This window comes from Chiloscyllium plagiosum, chromosome 14 (genome assembly GCF_004010195.1).
Source record: "Chiloscyllium plagiosum isolate BGI_BamShark_2017 chromosome 14, ASM401019v2, whole genome shotgun sequence".
Classification (NCBI taxonomy): domain Eukaryota; kingdom Metazoa; phylum Chordata; class Chondrichthyes; order Orectolobiformes; family Hemiscylliidae; genus Chiloscyllium; species Chiloscyllium plagiosum.
The window spans coordinates 25174688-25199186 of NC_057723.1; the positions used below are offsets into that span (position 1 = coordinate 25174688).

Here is a 24499-nt window from a genome sequence, read left to right on the forward strand (position 1 = left end):
ATGGTGCGGTGAGGAAGGCATATGGCGTACTGGCTTTTATTGGTAGAGGAATTGAGTTCCGGAGTCCTGAGGTCATGATGCAGTTGTATAAGACTCTGGTGCGGCTGCATTTAGGAGATTGTGTGCAGTTTTGGTCGCCATACTATAGGAAGGATGTGGAGGCACTGGAACGGGTGCAGAGGAGGTTTACCAGGATGTTGCCTGGTATGGAAGGAAGATCGTATGAGGAAAGACTGAGACACTTGGGGCTGTTTTCATTAGAGAAAAGAAGGTTTAGGGGTGACTTGTTGATTGAGGACAAGATGATTAGGGGGTTAGATAGGGTTGACAGTGTGAACCTTTTCCCGCGTATGGAGTCGGGTATTACTAGGGCGCATAGCTTTAAATTAAGGGGGGATAGATATAGGACTGAAGTTAGAGGTAGGTTCTTCACTCAGCGAGTCGTAAGTTCATGGAATGCCCTGCCAGTAGCAGTGGTGGACTCTCCCTCTTTATGGGCATTTAAGCGGGCATTGGATAGGTATATGGAGGATAGTGGGTTAGTATAGGTTAGGTGGGCTTGGATCGGCGCAACATCGAGGGCCAAAGGGCCTGTACTGCGCTGTATTCTTCTATGTTCTATACTCCTACTGCTTTTATACTCTAAGGATTCACTCGATCTATCCTGTCTATACCTGACATATGCTTTCTTTTTCTTAATCAAACCCTCCAATGTCTTTAGTCATCAAGCATTCTCTATAGCTACCAGGGTTTCCTTTTCACCCTAACAGGAATATACTGTCTCTGGACTCTCATTACCTCATTTCTGAGGGCTTCCCATATTCCCTTATCAAAAATGCTACTCCCCCTTCTCTCTCTTGCCTCCCTTTCTATGCTTCCTGTAGCATTTGTATCCTGGAACATTAACATTGTTATGAAATAGGCCAGACTCCTCAAAACATTGTTGAGCAGGTAATCCAGACCATAGCTTTACAATTTGTTTCAGTAAGTGTACAGTGAAAATTACCTGGAATAAGTTCACTAGGTTGACTGCTAGGTTTTAAAAACAGCTAGAAATTTATTCACAAAATTACACAATGAAACATAAAGATCCCCTACAGAACTCAGTCTATCCAAACTAGACTTTATTATGCTGTTCCTAATATACACAACAGTCCCAATAAACAAACTGTACAAATGGAACACATGCTTACAGGTTGAAGTTAGAATGGTAGAAGGAGAGGGAGATAGGGTTTTGTAATCTGTTTCCACACAGCTGAACTCCTCACTGGTTCTGGACTGAACTGCTCAGCTGGAGAGCTGACCGCTCCCCTTTCATTATATAGGTCACTTCTAAAACATGACCACTTGGCTTGAAGTCTCATCTGTTTACATATAAACAAAATGCCTCTCAATATCCTTTTTAGTCTTTGTACCAAACTAGTCCAATCGGAACCAGGAGCGGTTTACGACCCCTCTGAGAAAGGCCAGCTTTGTGACACCATCCCTGAGCCATGTTTCTGTAATTGCTATGATATCCCAGCCCCATGTTCCTCACCATGCCCTGAGTTCATCTGCCTTTCCTGTTTGGCCTCTTGCATTGAAATAAATGCGGTTTTTAATTTATCAGTTCTACCTTTTTGTTCTCTGCTTTGTCCCTGCCTGTCCTGTCTGTCTGTCTGTCTGGCTCGATTCTTTTCTCAACTGTACCTGTCTCAGATTGATCTCTTTTGTCACTATCTCCCTGGGTCCCAGCATCCCACCCCCACCCACCTTACTAGTTTAAATCCTCCTGAGAAGCTCTAGCAATTCTCCCTACCAGTATGGTAGTCTCCTTCCAATTCAGGTGCAATCTGTCCTCCTTGTATAGATTATTTCAACCCCACAAGAGATTCCAATGACTCAAAAATACGAATCCTTCTCCCATACACCAGCTCCTCAGCCACGCATTCATTTGCTCTATCTTCCTATTCTACTCTCCCTCACTCGCAGTACTGGGAGTAATCCAAATATTACTACTCTTGAGGATCTCCTTTTTAAATTCCTGCTTAACTCTCTCTACATTTTCATCCTTTTCCCTTCTTATGTTGTTGGTTCCAATGTGTACAATGACCTCTTGCTGTGCCCTTTCCCCCTTCGGAACATTCTGCACCCTTTCCGAGACATCCTTGACTGCTCTTCCGGAAATTTCCAAAGTTCACATCCACCGGGTCTCCTTTGTTTAACTTGGTCATTTACCTCCCTTGATGAAGCCATGCTGACTCTGCTCGGTTACCATGCATTTTCAAATACTCCACAATTTCATCCTTAAAAGTGGACTGTAATATCTTATCAAAGACTGTCAGGCTAACTAGTATATTATCTTTTGCCTCCCTTCCTTCTTAAATAGGGGTGTTACATTTGCCATTTTCCAGTCCTCTGGGACCTCCCCTGACTCCAGTGATTCCTGAAAGATCACTACCAATGCCTCTGTAATCTCCTCAAAAGTTCAGAACTCTAGGGTGTATTCCATCAGCTCCAAATGATTTAACCAGCTTCAGACCTTTCTATTTCTCCAGCACTTTCTCCTTGGTGATTTTCTGTACACTCCCCTCTGACCACTAACTTCTCTTGAAGTTCTAGTATGCTGCTGTAATCTTCACTTTGAAAACTGATGCAAAGTGTCTATTCAATTCCTCCAGCATTTCTTTGTTCAATGTAACTACTTCTCCAGCCTCATTTTCCAGCTGTCAAAGTGTCTGCTTTTGCCTCTCTTACATTTTATAACATATATCTTTTAAAAAAAACTCTTGCAACCTTCTTTGTATTGTTAGATAACTTACCCTTGTATTTTCATCTTCTCCATTATTACTTTTTAGTTATTCTTTGCTGGTTCTTAAAGGCTTCCAAATCCTCTGGCTCCCCACTATTCTTCAGCAAATGCATGCTTTTTCTTTTGCTTTTACGCTGTCCCTGACTTCCTTTGTCAGCCATGGTTGAACAAAGAACAGCACAGGAATAGGCCCTTTGCCTCTCCAAACCTGCACTGCCACGTTCTGCCCTTCAATACTAAAACTGTGTTCGCTTACAGGATCCATATCCCTCTATTCCCTTCCATTCATCTATTTGTCCAGGTGCTTCTTGAATGCTGCTATTGTGTCTGCTTCCACCACCATCTGTGGCAACCCATTCCAGGCACTCACCACTCTTCGTGTGGGAAAACATGTGTCGAACATTTCTTTTAAACTTCACCCCCCCACCCCCACCCTGGGTTTCATTCTCTCTTAGTATGTTTCTTTTCCTCTGGGATGAATTTCTGCCATATCTCCCGAATGACCTCCAGAAACTCCTGTCATTACTGCTCCAACTTCCCTGTTAGACTTCCCTTCCAAACAACTCTAACAAGCTCATCCCTCATGTCTTTGTAACACCTATACTCCATGCACCATTGCATCTGATTCCAGCTTCTCCTACAAGGTGAATTGTATCATGTTATGGTCACTGTCCCCTAGGGGTTCCATTTACTTGAAGCTCCCTATCAAGTCTGCCTCATTACATGTCACCAAATCCAGAAATGCCTGTTCCCAGTCGTGTCAACCAGAAGCTACTACAATATACCACCACAGACATTCCACAAATTCCTTTTCTTGGAATCCACTACCAAGCTGATTTTTCCCAGTCCTCCATGATTATCGTAATAGTGCCTTTCTTAAATGCATTTCGATCTTGTGATTTTTTTGATTTGCCAAATCCTGACTACTGCTAAGAGGTCTGTACAAAACTTCCATCAAGGTCTTTTTTTCTTTTTTTTTAAACCTTTTTTGTGGTTCCTCCACTCTAGCCACTCAGATTCTATGCCTTCCAACTTGATATCACTCTTGCTATTGATTTGATTTAATTTCATTCCTTACTAACAAGGCAACACTAATCCCTCATCCTATATGCTTGTCCTTTCGATAGGATACATATCTTTTGGATCTTTTTTTCCCAGCCTGATCCCCTTGCAAAGACATCTCCCTGATACCCGCATCACACCTGCTACAAGCTCATTTACCTTGTTTCATGTGCTGTGTGCATTTAAGTACAACGCCTTCAGTCCTGCATTGACTGCCCCTTTTTCCTAGCTGTCCCCCTATCTGCTGTGCCCGAAGTTAGATTCCTGACCCTTTCCATACTCTCTGTCCTATTACTTTAACTTCTGAGCATCCCATCAAACATTTTTTTTCCATAACTTCCATTCAACTTAACCCAACCCTCACTATTTAGTTTAAAGCTCTCTTAATGTATGCTCACCTTGCATTTGTCTTCCTAACTGCCAACGGAACCTGCATGTCAACCTTAAGACAATCCTGAACTAGGACTCCCAAGTTTCTTTGTGCTTCAGATTTCTGAAGGCGTTCCCCATTTAGAAGATAGTCTCTGCCTCTTCTTCCTACCAAAGTGCGTAACCTCACACTACCACATTATATTCCATCTGCCACTTCTTTACTCACTCTTCTCGCCTGTCCAAGTCCTTCGATAGACTTTGAATTTGAGTATACTAAGTGGTTCTTGGTACCTCAGCATGAGTCACTAACATCAAAGAAGCCAGTAAAAGATTCCATTATAAATTTAAAAGGCACCCAATGGTTTAACAATGATTAAAACCCACATCAGGATTAACTTTGCTCTCAGAGTCATAGAAGTGTACAGCATGGAAACAGACCCTTTGGTCCAACCCATCCATGCCAGCCAGATATTCCAACCCAATCTCGTCCCACCTGCCAGCACCTGGCCCATATCCCTCCAAATCCATCCTATTCATATACCCATCCAAATACCTCTTAAATGTTGCAATTGTACCAGTATTCACCATTTCCTCTGGTAGCTCATTCCATACACTGTGTGAAAAAGTTACCCCTTAGGTCTCTCTTGTATCTTTCCCTTCTCACCCTAAACCTATGCCCTCTAGTTCTGGACTTTCCGACCCCAGGGAAAATACTTTGTTTATTTACCCTATCCATGCTCCTCATGATTTTGTTAACCTGCAGTGTTTTATGTCTTCTAATAGTTTGAGTCAATTCTGAAAAAAGGAAATAGAGAAAGGAGTAGTCTAATCGTCCTTCTTGCCGATGCTACCAATCAACGTAATTATGGCTGATATTTTACCTCATGCCACCTTTTTCCACTGACCCATAGTACCCAAAATTATAGTTTAAAGCCCTATCCACAGCCTTATTTAAGCAATTCATACAGACTCTGGTTCCAACATGATTCAGGTGGGGCCCAATCCATCAGAACAGCTTCCTCCTTCCTCTGTACTGGTGCCAATGTCCCATTTAATTTGAAACATTTTTTTAAAGAGTAGAATTTTTTTTTTCGAGAATAGAATCCCTGCAGTGTGGAAACAGGCTCTTCGGCCCAACAAGTCCACACCAATCCTCCGAAGAGTAACCCACCCAGACCCATTCCCCTATCTTTTATATTTACCCCTGACTAATGCTCCTAACTTACCATCCCTGAACACGATGGGCAATTTCCCATGGCCAATTCATCTAACCTGCACATTTTTAATTTGTGGGAGGAAACTGGAGCACCCGGAGGAAACCCACACAGACACTGGGAGAATGTGCAAACTCAACACATAGTCGCCTGAGGCTGGAATCGAACACTGGTCCCTGGCACTGTGAGGCAGCAGTGTTAACCACTGAGCCACCGTGTCACCCTCTTTGTGCTACACCTTTTTTGACTCACGTGTTCACCTTTTTAATCCTATTGACCCTGTGCCAATTTGCTCATGGCTCAGGAAAAAGAGATCGTTTTCTTTTGGTTCTGCTGTTGCATTTAGCTCCTAGCTGTTCATATTCCCTCAGCAGAATGTTTTTCCTCTTTTTCTCCCTATATTGCTGGTACCTACATGGATCATGACAACTTGATCTTCCCTTCCCACTCCAAGTTCCTGTGCAGCCCAGATGAGACATCCTGAACCTGGAATTTAGGCAGGATTTGGGATTCTCTCTATCCCGGCCACAGAACAGTGTGGCCCTTACTATACTATCCCTAATTGCAATTGCATTTCTTCCTCCACCAACTACCCCCCCCCCCCCCCAAACCTTACCGGAATGGCTCTCGATACTATAGTGCTGTGGTCAGTTTGCTCATCCACTCTACAGCCCCCACTCTCATTTACACAGACCAAAAATCTCAAACCTGTTAGACAAGCTCAAGGACTGCGCTTCTTCAGCAGTACCCACTGAATCCGTGTACCTGCCTTGCTTGTATTCACACCTACCTGTTCCTGACCGCTGATCAAACTTAGGATAGTTAATCTAATGGTGGTTCAGTGGTTAGTGCTGTGAGGCAGCAATGCCAGGGACCCAGGTTCGATTCCAGCCTCAGATGACTGTCTGTGTGGAGTTTGAACATTCTCCCTGTGTCTGTGTGGGTTTCCTCCAGGTGCTCTGGTTTCCTCCCACAGTCCAAAGATGTGCAGTTTAGGTGAATTGGCCATGCTAAAAAAAAATTGCCCAGAGTGTTCATGGATGTGGAGGTTAGGTGCATTAGTCAGGGGTAAAATGTAGAGTAATAGGGTAAGGGAATAGGTTTGGGTGGGATACTCTTTGGAGGGTTGGTGTGGACTTTGGCGAAGGGCCTGTTTCCACACTGTAGGGATTCTATGATAAAGTGTATGACTACCTCCTGAAAGACCGCTTCCAGCCAGCTCACTCTGTACTTGATATGTCATTGAGTTCAAAGTTCAAACCCAGCTCATCAACTCTGAGCCAGAGTTTCTCAAGCAACCATTGGTCACTACAAGCCATAATGGGGTTCATTACCTCTCCCATGACAGTCACAGCACATCACTTGGTCAGGCATCTCCAGTTCATTCATTTAATTCTTAATTTGATTGATTTAAAAAATTTGTACTGCTATCTTCAACCTGAAAGTAACCTGTAATAGATGCTATTAATTTGACTATCACAAACCAATGAACTTGTGGTTTACCTGTGATGTGATTCTTTTGTTTTGGGCCCCTGATCCTGGGTTCCAATTTTTCCTATTTTTGGAAAAAAAATACTTCCTGACTATAAGTTACAAAATGCCAGCAAATAGTGCCTCGTTTCCCTCTGCACCAAATTCCCACATTGCCTCCAAATCGCCTGAACCTTGGACTCATTTGATTGGTGTATCGCTCTGGATGTGATCTCTCCACTCCTTCCTGACCGTGTGTGCACTTAAGCACCCCATCCTTAAATGGAGCTGCCTACCACTGAGACAAAGACCCATATGTGCAGAGATTGAAATGTCTAAGACCTTTAATGATCTTGGCAAGGTGGAGGTGGTAAAAATATTTCCTCTTGAGGGTGAGTACAGAAATAGGAGCCATGTTTTAAAATCTGTGGTCAGCCTTTTTAGGAATTAAATGAGCAGGTTTTTTTATTTGTTTTTGAGGGTTGTGACCTTGCATCTCTCAGGCCAAGAAGGCAGTAGAGATAGCAGTCCTCAATGTTTTCAACACTAAAGTCGATAGTCTTGATAGGCAGAAAAATGAAAGATTATCAAGTGTAAATGGGAATATGGAATTCAAAATGCAAACCGATCAGCCATAATGTTATTGGATGGTGGTGCATGCTGAAGGAACCAAATGACTGACTTCTGTCCCTATTTTGTATGACTGAGTTTTCATCATTCTCTGGAGTAAAGAATACCATAAATTTTCAGTCATTGTGACTTTGAAAATATTTCTCCTTGTCTCAAACCTAAATAGTTGACCCCCTTGTTCTTGTTTCCTCACTCAACTGAAATATTCTACTACTGAGTCAGAGTCATAGAGCACAGAAACAGACCTTTCGGTCCAACTAGTCCACGCCAAACAAGTTTCTCAAACTGAACTAATCCCACTTGCCTGTGTTTGCCCTATATTCCCCTAAATCTTTCCTATTCCTGTACCTATCCAAAAGTCTTTTAAATGTTGTAACTGGACCTGGATCTACCAACTTCTCTGGCAGTTCATTCCACACATGAGCTATTCTCTACGTGTGAAAATGTTCCTTTTTAAATATTTCTCTTCTAAACTTGCCCTCTGGTTTGAATTTCCTCATCCTAGATAAAAGATCTTTGCTATTCACTTACCTGCCATGCCCTTCTTGACTAAGGTCACCCCTCAACCTCCTACACTCCAGTGAAAAAGTAATTGCAGCCTATCCAGCCTTTCCTTGTAACTCCAAGCCTCCAATCCCAACATCACCTTGATAAATCTTTCTGAGCCCTCGCCAGGTTAATAATATCCTTCCTATAAACAAGACGACCAGAACTGCATACAGTACTCCAAACGTGGCCTCACCAACATCTTTTGCAAACTCAACATGATGTCCCAACTCCTATATATGATCTGAGCAATGAAAGCAAGCGTATTAAATGCCACTTTAACTACCTTGTCTACCTATGACGTAACTTCCAAAGAATTATGTACCTGACCTGCCTCGTCTGTCTGTTTGACAACACTACCCAGGGACTGACCACTAACTGTACAAGTCCTGCCCTGGTCCATTTTACGAAAATGCAACACCTCTCACTTATCCAAATTAAACTCCATCTGCCACTCCTCAGGCTATTGGCCCAATTGATCAAGATCCCTTTTGTAATCTAGATAACGTTCTTCACTGTCAACTATACCATCAATTTTACTGATGGAAATTATACAGATATTCAAAATTGTAAGGAGTCTGTACAAATATAAGGGGAAGAACTGTTCGCAATGATGAAATGACCAAGAACCAAAGGTCACATGAGAAAATACTATTTTATTTGTGAATGATTAGGATCTGGGATACACTACCTAATAGTCTGGAGTCCGATTCAATCATTGCTTTGCTTTGAAAAAAAAATTGGATAATTATGTGAAGATTTTAAAAAAATCACAAGGCTATGTGGATAAGGCACTGGCACAACAAACTTAATGGTTTCCTTCTGTGCTATACATTCTGATTATACCTCCTCTCTCAAGCCCGTAAAACAGTACTATTCACTTAATGTTAGTGTTATTATACTAATCATATTTGAAAGTTGCTTTTAAATTTTGCACAACTTAACTATGTCCTTTGACATTCTCAACTTGTACCAATTTTATGTAGGAATACCATGGTTATGGGATATTAGGGGTGCTTTTCTGGATTAATGTTTCTCTAGCATGGGCTTTCTCCTGCAGCCAATGTACATATAAGAAGCATGGTGCATGATTACTTTGGAATTTGGGTAGATAGAAAGCACCAGAGCAAATTTCACTTGCACATTACCATTAGGAAAAGCTCCGTGCCCCATGGTGTAAACATGGAAAATTTAATAACTAATTTAAAGAATAAGAAAGCACCATGAATTTACAAATTTTTGCAAATGACTTTATGCTGCTCAATTTTCATCTGGAAGTCTTAAATATAAGATACAGTAACACATAGCAACTAATTGCAAGAGCTGTGCACCTGTTGAAATTTCAAACTTTCCCAATCTCTTGCCGTTCACAATTTTGTATGAGCAAAATATGTGATCGTTAGTTAATTTAGGGTAGAAACTTGAATTGGGATTTTGTAAGGTGGTAGTCTTAATTCATGCTTCTCTTTTTCCACAAACCCTCACCCTTTCCTGGCTCCTTTCAAGGTGATGACTCATGCTGAGGTAGTAAGAGCAGCTTTACACTTCTGCTTTGTACTAAGTTTCACAGGATACGTTTGCCAAGATAACAGGGTCAGTGAGTTTACTGAGTTTGATGGAAAAGCCTTTTATAAGTAACATTCCGGGAGTCCCACCTAGCCAGTGGATCATTGGGAGATTCAGGAGCCCACAGCCATGTTTGTGGTCCAACACTCTCTCTGAATCAAACTGTTCCAGATTATGAAAAAGTCGCTGTTTAGACAGCCTACTTTCCCACACCCCACTTTTTTTGTGTTACAAAGTGAGATAAGAGTTTGTCTCGTGATATAAAAATTGAAGTAGCAAACACAGCCTCAATCGAAATGTTAAATGCCATTTTGAATATCATGCCAACAATTTTTTGTCTTTGAAAGCAGTGCACTAAAACTCTGTTAGACCTGTTTTTTTCTTGGTTGTCATAGAATGAATAATCATTTGTGCCTTTACAAAATAAATGACATTAAAACTTCTGGATCTAAAGATTATTTCAATAGAGCTGCTTGACTCACTTTGTGTTTTTCCTGCTAATAAGTACCTACACAAAAGATACTGTCAAATGTGTTCCAATTAACAACATTCTCCAGATAAGCAGATTGAAAGATTAATATTTCCTGCATGCTATGGATCTATTTAAAATAAAATAGTACCAATTTAATACCCACCCTGTTTGTGACCTTCAACTTTAATATTGTTTGGTGCTCAGTACATAAAAGAAACCATATATCAATCTGTTCAAAATCATTAAAGAGAAACCCAGTTGACATTTCCAACAGTCCTGAAACAAAGATTTCTCCTCCTGCCTCATTTGCTGCATAGATGCTGTCTGAATTATTGGGTATTCCAGCATTTTCTGTTTCTATTTTAGATTTCCAGCATCTGCAGTATCTTACTTTTCCATCATTTCTGACCGTCCTTAGTTATGGACAAATTCTTCAGAGTTTAAGATAGTTTTGAGTGACTCTTGGGTGCTGTGATGGTATGTAATTAGATTCCTCTAACTTTTCCTGCAAGTGTAAGCAGTTTAAGGGTTTAAAAAAAAAAATCTTCTGTTATGGAATATTTTAAACACTTCAGAGTTTGGACATCATTTTGAAATGTTAAAACTGGGCAAATTCAAATAGTTGAACATTAATTTGTTAAATGACATCAGATTGTTACAACTATCGTTTGCAAATAAGGTGTGGCGGGTGAGAAGAAATTGACTGCTTCTCATTCCTAAATACCAGGCAGCATTTTTTATTTGGTACTGAACCTATCTTTTACTTAAATTCTGTGTCCTATGTATTCTACCCCACTACCTACCTGGCGAAGGTCTGTGCTTCGAAAGTTTGTACTTTCAAATAAACCTGTTGGACTATACCTGGTGTCATGTGATTTTTGTTTTACAAACGTGGAGGCATGGTGAAAATATTAAAATTTCCCTCCATTTGCTGTTGCTGTTCATACTTTTGGATTTGGCACTTACGCTTTTTTTTAAACATCCAACCATTTGGTTCTTTTTGAATAAACACATTCTTAACAGAAGCTCAGTGTCATGGACACTGTCGTATCTGTGTGGATTAATGATGGTACTCTCTATAAATCCAAGTGTCTACAGTGATTTATGGTGGGTGCTGAAGTTTTAGATTGATTTTGAACCATTCGAGTATGCACAAATTCTTCTTAACTGGCTGCAGCTGTATTCTCACGGCAACCAATCCAATCTGGTCTTGATATGTTATTGTTCAGAAATGATCATTGACAACAATTGGGCATGGAAGTATTGCTTAGGCTTGTTCAGGCTTCCTAATTGCCACTCTGACTAAGACTAGCTAAGTGAGCAAACAATGAGAAATGAATCTAAGATAATGATCTTTGATTCCGCATCATACAGTTTGGTACACCTAATCCACAAATTATGTGGAGAGTTTCTTAAATTCAGTAATCCTGTTATTAAGCTGAATAAATCCCTAATACTGTTGCCAAACTATTAGGTCATGTGTTTTACTACTATTGTATGTATAAAAATTTAGTTGAACCTATAATGACCATGAAAACCATTATGTAAGACTTGTACCCGCTAATCTCTCTCAATCTGAACTTGATCTAATTTGGGGTCTGTTCAATTAAATGTCAATGTGTAATACAGTGACATGGATGGTCTTTGAAGGTCTTGTGGGTGATGTCTCCACTACTGGGCCAGAAAGCCCAGGTCTGTTCCCACCCGCCCCAGCCACATTTTGTAACATGTCTGAGCAGGTTGATGAGAACCTTTTTTTTGTAAACTATTCGGAGCAGTACACAGCAAGGGAGTGGCTGAAGAATTGAAATGAAGAAAGGAGGATGTAACATTCTGAGAATAGTTGCTGATCACAATGGTGGTTAAGTAGATCAGTGTTAATTCAGTCTTCGAAAGATGGTGTCGCTGGACTGAATGGCTAGTTATTCTTGCCATATGTATTGCATTTTCTGCAGAGTCTAGCGGAGTAATCCAAATAAGGGCCACCTAGACAGGAAAAAAAGAACCAACTATTTGGACAATTCCTACAGCATTCTGGATGAGATGTAGAGAATTTGCTGGATCTGAGAACCACAAAAACTGACCTTTTTTACATTATGCAGAGGTCTGTCGTGGTTTTACTGAATGCCATCTCTTCCCAAGTGGATTTCAGGGAGGCCTAAATAAGTGACATGTTGTGGCAGTTCATATCCCACTACCATGCCAAAAATTCAGAGTAGATATAAAATTTTATTAATTATTATTTTATTAGGCTTTTAATCATTTTTAAAATATATTGTTTAATCTTGAAACTTAACATTCAAAGCTACATGATCTTGTGTTAAGTCTACATTTTTCCACCTGCCTTTGATTTTTATTTGAATAAGGGCAGAAGCTTGCTGGGCCTATTTGCCAATTTAGTATGGTGGCTTGTATATGGTATCTCTGCTCATAGGGCTGGGCCATCAGGCATTGGAGCAGAAGTAGGCCATTCTGCCCATCAAGTCTAATGCACCATTCGATTAGCTAATGGCTGATCTGATAATCTTCAACTCCACTTTGCCTTTTTCTTCACAACCCTTGATTCCCTGACTGAGACAGATTTTTAATCTCGCAGTTTTGAATATATTTAAAGGCCCAGTGTTGAGAACCCTCTGTGGTGAAGAATCCCAGATTCAGTACCCTTTTTTATTTTGAAAGATAAAATACTTCCTCTTCTCTGTCTTCAGAGTACAACCCCTGAATCTGAGATTGTCCTCCAGTCGTATACTCTCCCAAAAAAAAAATAACATTTCCATATCTCTCCAGTCAAGACCTGTGGAAGGACCCCAAGAATTTTGTATGCTTCAATGCGATTGCTTCTCATTCTTCAATACAATGAGTCCAGGTACAATCTATATATCTTTCTTTAAGTAAGAAGACTAAAACTGTACAAAGGATTCCACCCGTGGCCTGCCAATGCCGATGTAGTTTCAGCAAAGTTTCTCTACTTTTATACTCCATTCTGTTTTGAAATAAAGTACAGCATTTCATTTGCCTTCCTCATTACCACGTGAATTTGTCATTCATTGACAAGAACTCCCAAAGCCATTGTTTTTGTAGTCTTTCTCAATTTAAATAATAATCACATATTGTTCCTGACATAGTCCATAACCTCACTTTCCCATGTTCTGTTCTATTCCATCCCACTTGGTTATCCTGTCTCTATCCCTGTACAGATCCTGTCACCCTCGCCATTTGTCTCCCAACCTGTTTTTGTGTCATCTGCAAACTTGGCCATTGTACATTAATGACTTGGATGAAGATAATTAATGTAGATAGTAAATAATTGTGGCCCCAGTACCGAGACCTGTAGCACTCTACCAGTTACCGGTTGCTATTCTGAAAAATTTTCCCCTTTTATTCTAAGTCTCTATCTATTAGTTAGTCAATCTTCTGTCCATGCTAATATACTATCTCAAATACCACAGGCTTGTATCTTAATAAGCGACCTAATATGTGGTACCTTTTATCAAACATCTTCTGAAAATGCAATTATATTACATTCACTGCTTACACTTTATCTATCATGCCAGTAAATTTGTTAGCTGTGATTTGCCTTTCATGAATCCTGCTGACTCTGCTTGATCATACTGAGTATTTCTAAATATTCTACTAGTACATCCTTTTATAATACACAACCTAACATTTTCCCAATAACATACATTGAACTAACTAGTCTGCAGTTATCCATTTTTGTCTTCCCTTTTTGAAGAAAGGTATTATTGTGGTAGTTTTCCAATCCTCTGGGACCTTTCCAACATTTAAGGATTCCCGGAAGATTACTGCCAGTGCATCCACTATCTCTGTAGCAATTTCCTTTAATATCCTGGGATGCGTCCTATCACGTCCAGGAACTTATTGTCTTTTTAGTCCCATTAGTTTCCCTCGCATTTTTCTCTGAAAGTTATTGTATTTATTTCCTCTCCACATTTTTTGCCCTTGATTATTTTATCTTAGTAATTTTGGAATGCTCTGTGTCTTTTACTGCGAATTTTGATGCAAGTATTTATTCAACACCTCTGACATTTCCTAATTTCCCTATTTTATTATTTCAGCAGCCTCACTCTCTAAGGGGCCCATGTTAACTTTGGCTTTTTAAAATTTTTTTTATACATTTTAAAGAAGCTCTTGCTGTCTGTCCTAATTACTGGCAAGTTTCTCCTCAAATTTACTTTTTAACTTTTTTTGATTTTTAAAACTTTCCCAAACTTCTGTCTTACAATTTGGCAAAGTCTCATGGTGTGCTTTTGTTTCTTTCAATGTGATACAATCCTTTTAACTTTGAGTTAACCATGGTTGCCTTATCCCCCTTCCTAGAATCCTCCTTTCTTGATGGGATATATATTTGTTATGAGCAGCTAACTGTTTTCTTTAGCATCTACCATTGTTCTTCATCTTTGCTTGTAAACTCCTTTCCCAATTCACTCCAGCCAGCTCTGCCCTCATTCCTTTCTAAGTACCTTCTTTTGAGGTCAGCACAATTGTCCCATGTTGACCCAAGTTCCTCCCCCTCAATTTGAATGCTAAATTTTACTGCAGTAGTCATTTTTGCTTTACCTGAGACCATCTTTTTACTGACATTATTTGTTAAACCTGGCTTATTACACATCATCAGATCCAAAATAGCTTGATCTCTGGTTGGATGCACAAAATATTGATGTAGGAAACTGTCCCAAATATACCCTGAGTTCTTCCTCCGGGCTTCCTCTGTTAATCTGACTATCCCAATCTACATAAAGATTCAAGTCACCCATGATCAATGTGCTTCCTTCATCACCTGCTCTCATTGTCATCTGAATTATGGTGGGGCAGAGAATATAACTATTGCTGCGGGGGTCTACAGACTACTACTACCAGAGTATCTTTCCCTTTTTTTTATATCTGGCCTTCACCCAAGTGGCTTCTATATCTTCTAACCCTTTATTTTAGAGATTTATATTTACTCCATCCCATACCAATATGCTTCCCTTTCAGCCAGTCCTTTTAGAAATGTCATGTGCCCCTGAATATTTAGTTCCTAGCTTTGATCTATGTTTCTGTAATGGCTGTACGACCATAGAAATTGACACACACACAACACACATATTTGAAAAAAGCAGACACCCAGTAAGCATCCTGTTGTACACATGATGGGCTGAATGGACCCCTTTTGCACTAGGGACAATAATGAGAGGCTGTAACAACATTAAAGACTGGCTTAACCAGAACGTCCAACTATGAGTTTATCCACTGTGGTCATCAGAAGTTAAACCTAACGTGTGCCCTGTAGATAGTAAAGAAGTAGGGAGATGTCAGGAGGACAATTAAGCTGGAAGGATTTCTTATCCTCTGACTTGCTGTTGTAGCCACAGTATTTATATAGCTGGTCAAGTTCAGCTTCTGGTCAATGGTAACCTCAAGAAAGGAAAATTAGGACAGTTCTTTTACACTTTAATGGCAAGGTCCTGGGGAGTGATGCTGAACAAAGAGACCTTGGAGTACAGGTTCATAGTTCCTTGAAAGTGGAGTTGCAGCTAGATAGGATAGTGAAAAAAGTGTTTGGTCAGCTTGCTTTTATTGGTCAGTACATTGTGTAGAGGAGTTGGAAGGGCATGTTGAGGCTGTACAGGACATTGGTTAGGGCACTTTTTGGAATATTGCATGCAATTCTGGTCTTCCTGCTTTGGAAGGACATTGTGAAATGTGAAAGGGTTCAGAAAAGATTTACAGGGATGTTACCAGGGTTGGAGGTTTTGAGCCATAGGGAGAGGCTGAATAGGCTGGGGCTGTTTTCCCTGGAGCGTCAGCGGCTGAGTGGATGACTTTTTAAAGAGGTTATAAAATTGAGGGGTATGATAAAGGTAAATAGACAAGGTCTTTTTCCTAAGGTGGTGAAGTCCAAAACTAGAGGGCATAGGTTTAAGGTGAGAGGGGAAAGATTGAAGATGGACCTGAGGGGATACTTTTTTATGCAGAGTGGTGCGTGTGTGGAATGATTTGCCAGAGGAAGTGGTGGATGCTAGTACAATTACAACATTTAAAAGGCATCTGGATGGGTTTATGAATAGGAAAGAATTAGAGAGATACTGGCAAATGGGACTACGTTTATTTAGGATATCTGGTCAGCATGGACGAGTTGCACTGAAGGGTATGTATCCAAGCTGTACATCTCTGACTCTAATTGATGGAAATGCCATTGAAAGTCAAAGGAATCTGGTTAGATTCTGTTAGAGATGGTTGTTACCTGACAGTGTATGAATTTCCACTTGTCAGCCAAAGCCTGAATATGGCTCAATTCATAATGCATGAGAGCATGGGCTGATTCACTGTCTGAGGTCCTGAACAATGTATGATTGTCAACAGCTACTGGTAAACCTGAACTAGACCCTAACCTTATTCAAATAGCAGGGCCCAAATGGGATGACAAAGGTAACTATCAAAAATTACACAGAGCTAACTTAATTAAATGTTTATTCAATGAATGAATAGAACTGAATATGACCCAAAGGACACATTGAAAGCAGTGGAAAAAGCTTGCATTTTGTCATCAGAGGTTACTTTACAGCCTTTGAAATGTCTGATGTAATATACATTCTTTCCTCTGAAGTCATTATAGCAATATTCAGGTGCAATACACTTTTGAAGCATGCCACTTAGTATTACTGTTTGATCCTTTCTTACGTATTATGAGCTGCCAGAGGAAGTGGTGGAGGCTGGAATAATTGAAACATTTAAAAGGCATTTGGATGGGTATATGAGTAGGAAGGGTTTGGAGGGATATGGCCGGGTGCTGGCAGGTGGGACTAGATTGGATTGGGATATCTGGTCGGCATGGACAGGTTGGACCGAAGGGTCTGTTTCCATGCCGTACATCTCTATGACTCTATATTAATCTTTTCATAGCCTGACTGAAAGAGATCACCAAATTAATGCTGAGGTGCAGGTGCACATCTGTATCTGCATTCCAAGCAGAATAGACTTCAGATCAAAATGAGTGGCTTCTTCCACAATGGATGCCTGAGCTTTAATGAATCCACTTTCAGAAATTAAAACTGTAGGGTTCCAGAACGCACCACAGAATCTGATTTTAACAGTGACTGTTGCTGCAGCAGCAACGTCATTCCTAGTTGGGATATCACTCAAAATTGCTTCTTTGTTGCAGGGTGGAGAACAAATCCTGGTCACCAAATGGTTTTGAAGATGGAAACTCCCATCCTTTCAAAGTCGACGCGCAGTCACAGCCACAAGTATGTTCTGAAATCCATGCATGGTAACGTTATGATTGCAAATATGGATGCCACTGTGATTATATAACAGAACCTGCCTGAAGCAAAGCCTAGGAATTAGTGTCTAACTATTCCCACTTGGCTGCTGAAAGTGCAACTGAAGCCCTGTTTGCAAGTATGGACAGGGTTTTAATTACCATGTCAGAGTGGGAGCAGTTCCATCGAAAAGTTAATAAAGCACCTTTGAACCTCTTAGTGTGTGTGGAGAGAAGAGGAAACGCTTAAATAATGCAATCTTAGAATCAAGCAAATTTCAAACATAAGGAAATTGGAATATTCTTTGCAAAGTGCACCTTGAAAGCTAATCAAAGTATATTTGTGACCAGCTGCCTCTGAAACCTGTTTGAAAAGATTTGTTGTTACTTTCTCCAAATTAATCATGTCCAGACACTGTTTTAACAAAGCTCTCTTTGCAAGGGAGCTTCACAATGCCACCTACAATATAAAAATGTGGTGCTGGAAAAGCACAGCCGGTCAGGCAGCATCTGCGGAGCAGGAGAGTTGACGTTTCGGGTGTAAGCCCTTCATCAGGAAGAGGTTATGCTCGAAACGTTGACTCTCTCGCTCCTCTGATGCTGCCTGACCAGCTGTGCTTTTCCAGCACCACACTCTTCGACTCTGATCTCCGGTATCTGCTGTCGTCACTTTCTCCTACAATGTAAAAATGTCAAGCACCTCTCAGTAATTGTGCGTATGCGTGCACAGCACTCCACCCAGGGTTTTGTGGTGTTGTGGTAGTATCCCTACCTGGTGCACCAGGAGGTCTGGGTTCACCACTCATCTGCTCCAGAGTTGTGTAGTAACGTCTCCCAGCAGGTTGATTAGAAAATATCTGGAGTGTTCCACCTAGTAATTGCAATGGCCTTAAACACAGAATATAAATAATTGCCTTGCTGCCTTCGAGGTGACTGTATAATAACAGCAACCATGGAAAAATTACACTAATCTTATCTGCATTCTGTGTTCTAAGTGATCTGATTTTTCCACTCCGTGAAGTTGAATGAAATTGTCTTGGAGAAGACTCTCTGAACCCTGCCCAAAGAGACAATAGGATTTGGTGCAGGAAGATCAGGCTACCAATAGAATGTATACCCAGACTATAATGTGCATTGACTAACACTTCATTGACATAATAAAGCAGAGTAAGAGATGATTAAGATTTTCAAATGTTGAATGACTGGATAATTCCTCAGCAATAAAGTGAAAATACTGAACTACTATTCTTTGTATTTAGTTGCATGACAATTGTAGGCATGCAAAATATATATTGAAGCCCTGAATCACTGCTAGGAAAAGTTATTGAATAGAAAACTGCTAATAAATGAACACAGGAATATGTTTCTCGTACCATGGTGAATCAAGCCTTAAAACATTTCCTATTTATACCATATGTGAACATGATGTTGTTATATTAGACCATGAAGAATCTGGAGTATGTTGGACAGTTATAAACATTATGAAACAGGTGTGTAACTTTAACATTGTGAAACAGATGTAAGAAATCTACATTCATCAGTCACTCACTGAAATCGAACTGCTCTTAATATCTCAAAATAATCCATTAGACCAACCTTAAGTGCTGTCACCCATGTGCAAGATATTACTATCTGCAATCTTGTGCAAATTGATATCGAAAGGAATTTTGCCTCGATTCTTTGTCTTGTCTTTATAGTGTGCTCAGCCTGTTCATATATAATGAGCAGAAAGGAAAGTCTTAGGCTCATTACAAAAGGTAGCACACATTTCTAAGTGGTTTTCTTTTAACCCTTAAGTGTAAATTGAAACACTTTTTTTAAAAAATGTAATTATGTAGTCTCCAATTAAAAACGAGTTCTTCCTGTAAGCTCCAGACAATTCCCTCTCCCATGACACGTTTGTGATCCACTGTGAACACTGAGTTGAAAATCTTCGATAGTTCTGCAGAGTAGCCTTTCAGACTTTTCCAAGTTGTTGAAGTTAAACAGAGTGGTGGGGAATAAGCCAGCAGTTTGCAAAAAACAGAGTGAGTTGTGCAGCTAGGTTCCATTTAAATGGCACATTTGAAGTCTCTTTCCGTTTTAATTTAAACCTAGTTTTTCAGTTGTATTTTGAATACCTATTTCTGGACATGCATTGTGAGGGATAAAAGAGCGCAAGAATATATCTCTAATGTCTATAACTTGGACAGGAGGGATGTGAAGTTCCCCAAATTACAGCAAATGAATCTCTACCAATGACTGTGTAGAATCAATTATGAAATACCTCATCACAAGTGAAGCAGCATGGATGGCATGGTGGCTCAATGGATAGTACTGCTGCTTCTCCGTGCCAGGGACCTGGGTTTGATTCCAACCTCAGGCAACTGGCTGTATGGAGTTTGTATGTTTTCCCTGTGTCTGTGTAGTTTTCCACCAGGTGCCTTGGTTCCCTCCCACAGTCCAAACATGTGCAAGTTAGGTGGATTGGCCACACTAAATGCAGGATTATGGGGATAGGCAAGGGGGCTGAGTCTGGGTGGGATGCTCTTCAGAGGGTCAGTGCAGACTTGATGGGCTGAATGGCCTCTTTCAGCACTGTAACAATTCTATGACAAGTGGTTATTGAAGCAGAGATCAGCTTTAATTTTGTCCAATTGATTTTTGATGTGCAGTTTGCCTGGTGCATCAGCACCAGTTGCCGTTTTTGAGGGAATTTTCTGAGTTGTTTGAGAGGCTGGGTACATATCTGGCTGGAGGTTATCTGGTTCTGTGCTGTCATGTAACTCGCATATCTGTTGCAACGATGATCTCAACAGGGTTCTGATATTCCAATAATGTTGCATTGTCAATACTGCATGGCAGAATGCTTTTTTTTTTAAAGAATTGCTTCAAAATAGGTCTGCTAGCAATCAGCATTCAAATTCTCCACATAGCCTATGTTAGCAGGAATGGCATCTCATGGGTTCAAAATATCCTGCAATCAAAGACAACTTTGTCCTTGAAAGCCCACAAAAAAAAATCAGTGATTGGGTGGCAAGTGAAATAAATTGTCTCTGTCTGTGAGAAGGACATAATCTGAGGAGTTGTTACAGTCTCAGATTCTGACTCGCTCATGCTCACTCCTCCAACTCCTCCAATCGTGGGTTCCCTCTCTACCTGCCCCCAAACTTTCCCAAAGCCATTGACCCTCCAGAATTTCTTGACTTCACTGTGTGAAAAATATAGCCAGGGCTATAGAAGGTCAACCATTAAACCCTTTCACGCTAAAGCCCACATGCCACTAAGTTAAGTCTTGCTTCTAAAATGAATGATTGATTATTAAAGTAAATGTGAATCATGCCTTGCACCATGATCCAAAATAAGATCATAGAAACAAACTTGGCCTGGCTTCACGTGAGGTTACAGACAGCTAGGAAGTAAAATCTAATTTATACGGAGATAGTAACCAGTTGTTCCTGGGAACTGCACATGCATAAATCCTGGAATGCCTACAGAGGGGAACCCATGAAATTCAGAAATGACACATGCAGCGGCAGGATTTCCGTTTCTTGGGAATTTTTGTTTTTGCCATTACAAAGCAGCTCTCATTTTGTGGTGAAAACCCGGGTCTATGTGAATTAAACTGTTGATCAGATGGTTAGCTTAGCACTGTATACCATAGTTAATTTATACGCTTGCCTTGTTGCAGAATTGGACCATTGGAAGTCAGTATTCTTATGTTTGTCAGCATTCATCTTAAATTGAATTATCAAAGGAAAAGAAACATGAAATTGGTCAAAGAATGAAGAGCTCTAATTAATTGTAATTGATTAAGAATGCGGAAGATGTGAGGATCATTCTTAAGGAGTTGTGGTTTTTGTGTGGATGTTGCTGACAGGGCCAGCATTTGTTGTCCACCTCTAATTGCCTCGAGCGGAATGGCTTGGTAGGCCATTTCAAAATGTAGTTGAAAGTCAACTATGTTACATGTGACTCCAGAACTACAGTAGCCCGGGTAGGGTAAGGTTGGCAGACTTCCTTCCCTAAAAGACATTAGTGAATCTGATTTAGCTTTTATGACAATGCATAATGGTTTCATTGTCTATATTACTGGGACAACTTTTCAGTTCTAGATCTCCTCATCAAATTCAATTGCGCCAGCTGCTTTTGTGGGATTTGGTCCAGGTCCTCTGAGTATTAACCTGGAACCAGATTACAAGCCCATGGTATTAGCACTGTACCACTGTTTCTCACTACTGTGTAATTAGAATTTCCATTTTTAAAATAGATTGTGGGAATCCTAAGTATTATTATGATCCTAACTCATGTTCTTACAACAAGTCAGATAACAACCTAACAAAAATAAGACAAAATAGATAAACTGAAACTATTTTCACCTAACACAAATGTAAACGTTTTGAAATGCACAGGAAAATATAATCCAAAAATTACATCTGTAACAATACCCAAAAGGACCCCTTATATAATAATAACACCAGATGATAAAATAACTCCTTTTTTAACATCTCTCTCTCGAGGCTAATTTGACTGTGAATTCAACAACCAGTCTTGAAAATCTTTTTGGAGCTTTTATACACCAGAGATCAAATATTCTCAGCTTCAAATAACCTCTTCAGGAATTTATCCAAACACTTCTGGTCTCTATCCAAAGGTAATCTGTTTTCTATCTTCTCCCTTTTCCAGGAGCACTGATTCATATATCCACCTTCAATCAAGAAATTTTGCAGAACAGCCCCAAAGTGAAACGTTATAAAACATCCTGTTTCTCCTAAGCTTATAACAGTTCCAGAAATTTCTAACAGAAACTCAGTAGAGTTGTTTACCTTGCTGAATCGTAAACTCTTCTAATTTGCAGAAAACTGAAGTTGTTTTGAAAGAAAAGCACCGTAGTTCAGGAATACAGAGGAACCTCAATTATCAAGCGTTCTATTAAACAAACTTCGGATCATCCGAACAAGATCGTTAAGGTCCTGATGCATGACTAACTATGTTATCCGGCATTCAATTAACCAAACGACATACTCCCCACCCGTGTCCTTTGGATATTCAAGGTTCCTCTGTTCTTGCATGTTAATCATTAAATCGTCAGATACGCAAAAATCCTTATGTTACTAATTCAAACTTCATCATCCAAACATCAATTGTATTAAATTATATATGAATAAAGTAACCTACAGCATGATACATAGCCAATAGCCAAACTTGGTATTAGATGTTATCCCTAACTCATTGATGGTATAGCAAATTTCACGCTTCAGCATCACTGAGCCTTCTTACCTGACCTACTGGGGACTCACCAGGTAGATTTGGGACAAGCAAATCAATTTATCAGTTGGGAGCAGTGAATTAGAATGGTTTTGGGAATGTAAAACAACTGCTTCTGTCCCAATCCACTGCCAAGTAAAATGATGACCCAATTTTACAATGAAGGGCAGGAATCCAAGAAAAAATGGCATGGAATCTAGATGTAGCTATTTCTAAAATCCGCATTTCGATTAATCAAATAATATTTCAGTTAAAACAGGTTTTCTTCCACTGATGAAGCCTCAAAGGTTTTACTCTGTCTGCCTGCACACCTTTTTTCTGTATATTGAATACACTTTTGGGATTTTTAAAAATATTTGTTTATAGACTGTGGGTGTCACCAATCTGGTCAGTGTTAAACTCCTCTTCAAGGTGGAGGTAGGCAACTTTTAAATATAACTGAGTGACTTATGAGGCCATTTCAGGCAATTGTTAAGAATCAATCACATTTTTGTGATTCTGAATTTACTTAGGCTAGATAGGATACAGACAACAAACTTCCTTTCCTGAAGGAGATTGAACCTGCTAGGTTTTCACAAAAGCCTGAAGGTTCCATAGCTAACAATAGAATCATAGAGTCATTGAGATGTATAGCATGGAAACAGACCCTTCAGTCCAACTTGTCCATGCCGACCAGATATCCCAACCGAATCTTGTCCCACCTGCCAGCACCCGGCCCATATCCCTCCAAACCCTTCCTATTCATATACCCATCCAAATGTCTCTTAAATGTTGCAATTTTACCAGCCTCCACCACTTTCTTTGGAAGCTCATGCCATACACACACCACCCTCTGCGTGAAAAAAATTGCCCCTTAAGTCTCTTTTATATCTTCACCTCTCACCCTAAACCTATGTCCTCTAGTTCTGGACTCCTCTACCCCAGGGAAAACACTTTGTCTATTTATCTTATCCATGCCCCTCATGATTTTATAAATCTCTATAAGGTCACCCCTCAGCCTCCAACACTCCAGGGAAAACAGCCCCAGCCTGTTCAGCCTCTCCCTGTAGCTCAAATCCTCCAACCCTGGCAACATCCTTGTAAATCTTTTCTGAACCCTTTCAAGTTTCACAACATCTTTCCGATAGGAAGGAGACCAGAATTGTACGCAGTATTCCAACAGTGGCCTAACCAATGTCCTGTACAGCCGCAACATGACATCCCAACTCCTGTACTCAATACTCTGACCAATAAAGGAAAGCATACTGATCTTTTATTTCTGAAAACCAGATTTACTTAATGAGCTGAATTTAAATTCCCTAATAACTGTGGAATTTACATTCATGATTCTATATTATTTGGGAAGTCGCTTAACCATTGTGCTACCATGCCCTCATTGAAGCTACAGTGATGTATTTTTTTTGGTTTGCTGTTGTTTATGGTATCCAATGATAAGCTATGGTTTGATTTTTCTACTGTGTGTTTGGGCCACAGAATTGCAATTGCACTATCTAATTTTATTTGACTGCTGCTGGAAAGAAGCTGAACATTTTATGCAGCAGAGGTATCTACCATCATTGCTGAGCATGGTTCCCTATCAGTGCTCTATAAACAGTATTGCTTCCCATACAATTATCAGCTGCAATTATTGGTGTTTACACTTTTTCTAGACTTGCAGGATAAATTATCTTTCTGGGTAGAGTTAATATATGCTACTTTACATATGTGGCACTTATACTAAAATTCCAGTGTCTTTAGAATTAACATTTGAATTTAGAGGTTGAAGGAACTCTTTGATTAAAATAACATGATAACAATTTCCAGTCAGCAAATGTTTGTATCTTAATGTACTTGTGTGGCATTCATTGAATGCTGTCCTTGTTCTATCC

At 40.0% G+C, this 24499-nt stretch overlaps 1 protein-coding gene across 1 annotated transcript in view; it reads left to right on the forward strand.

Annotated features, from left to right (window-relative positions):
* The window catches only part of LOC122556562 (PDZ and LIM domain protein 4-like), a 126130-nt gene that overhangs the window by 75323 nt on the left and 26308 nt on the right, over positions 1-24499 (forward strand). The window contains exon 3 of the mRNA XM_043703376.1: positions 17286-17370. Within this exon, the coding sequence (XP_043559311.1) occupies positions 17286-17370 (85 nt within the window). The remainder of the gene's footprint in view (positions 1-17285; positions 17371-24499) is intronic.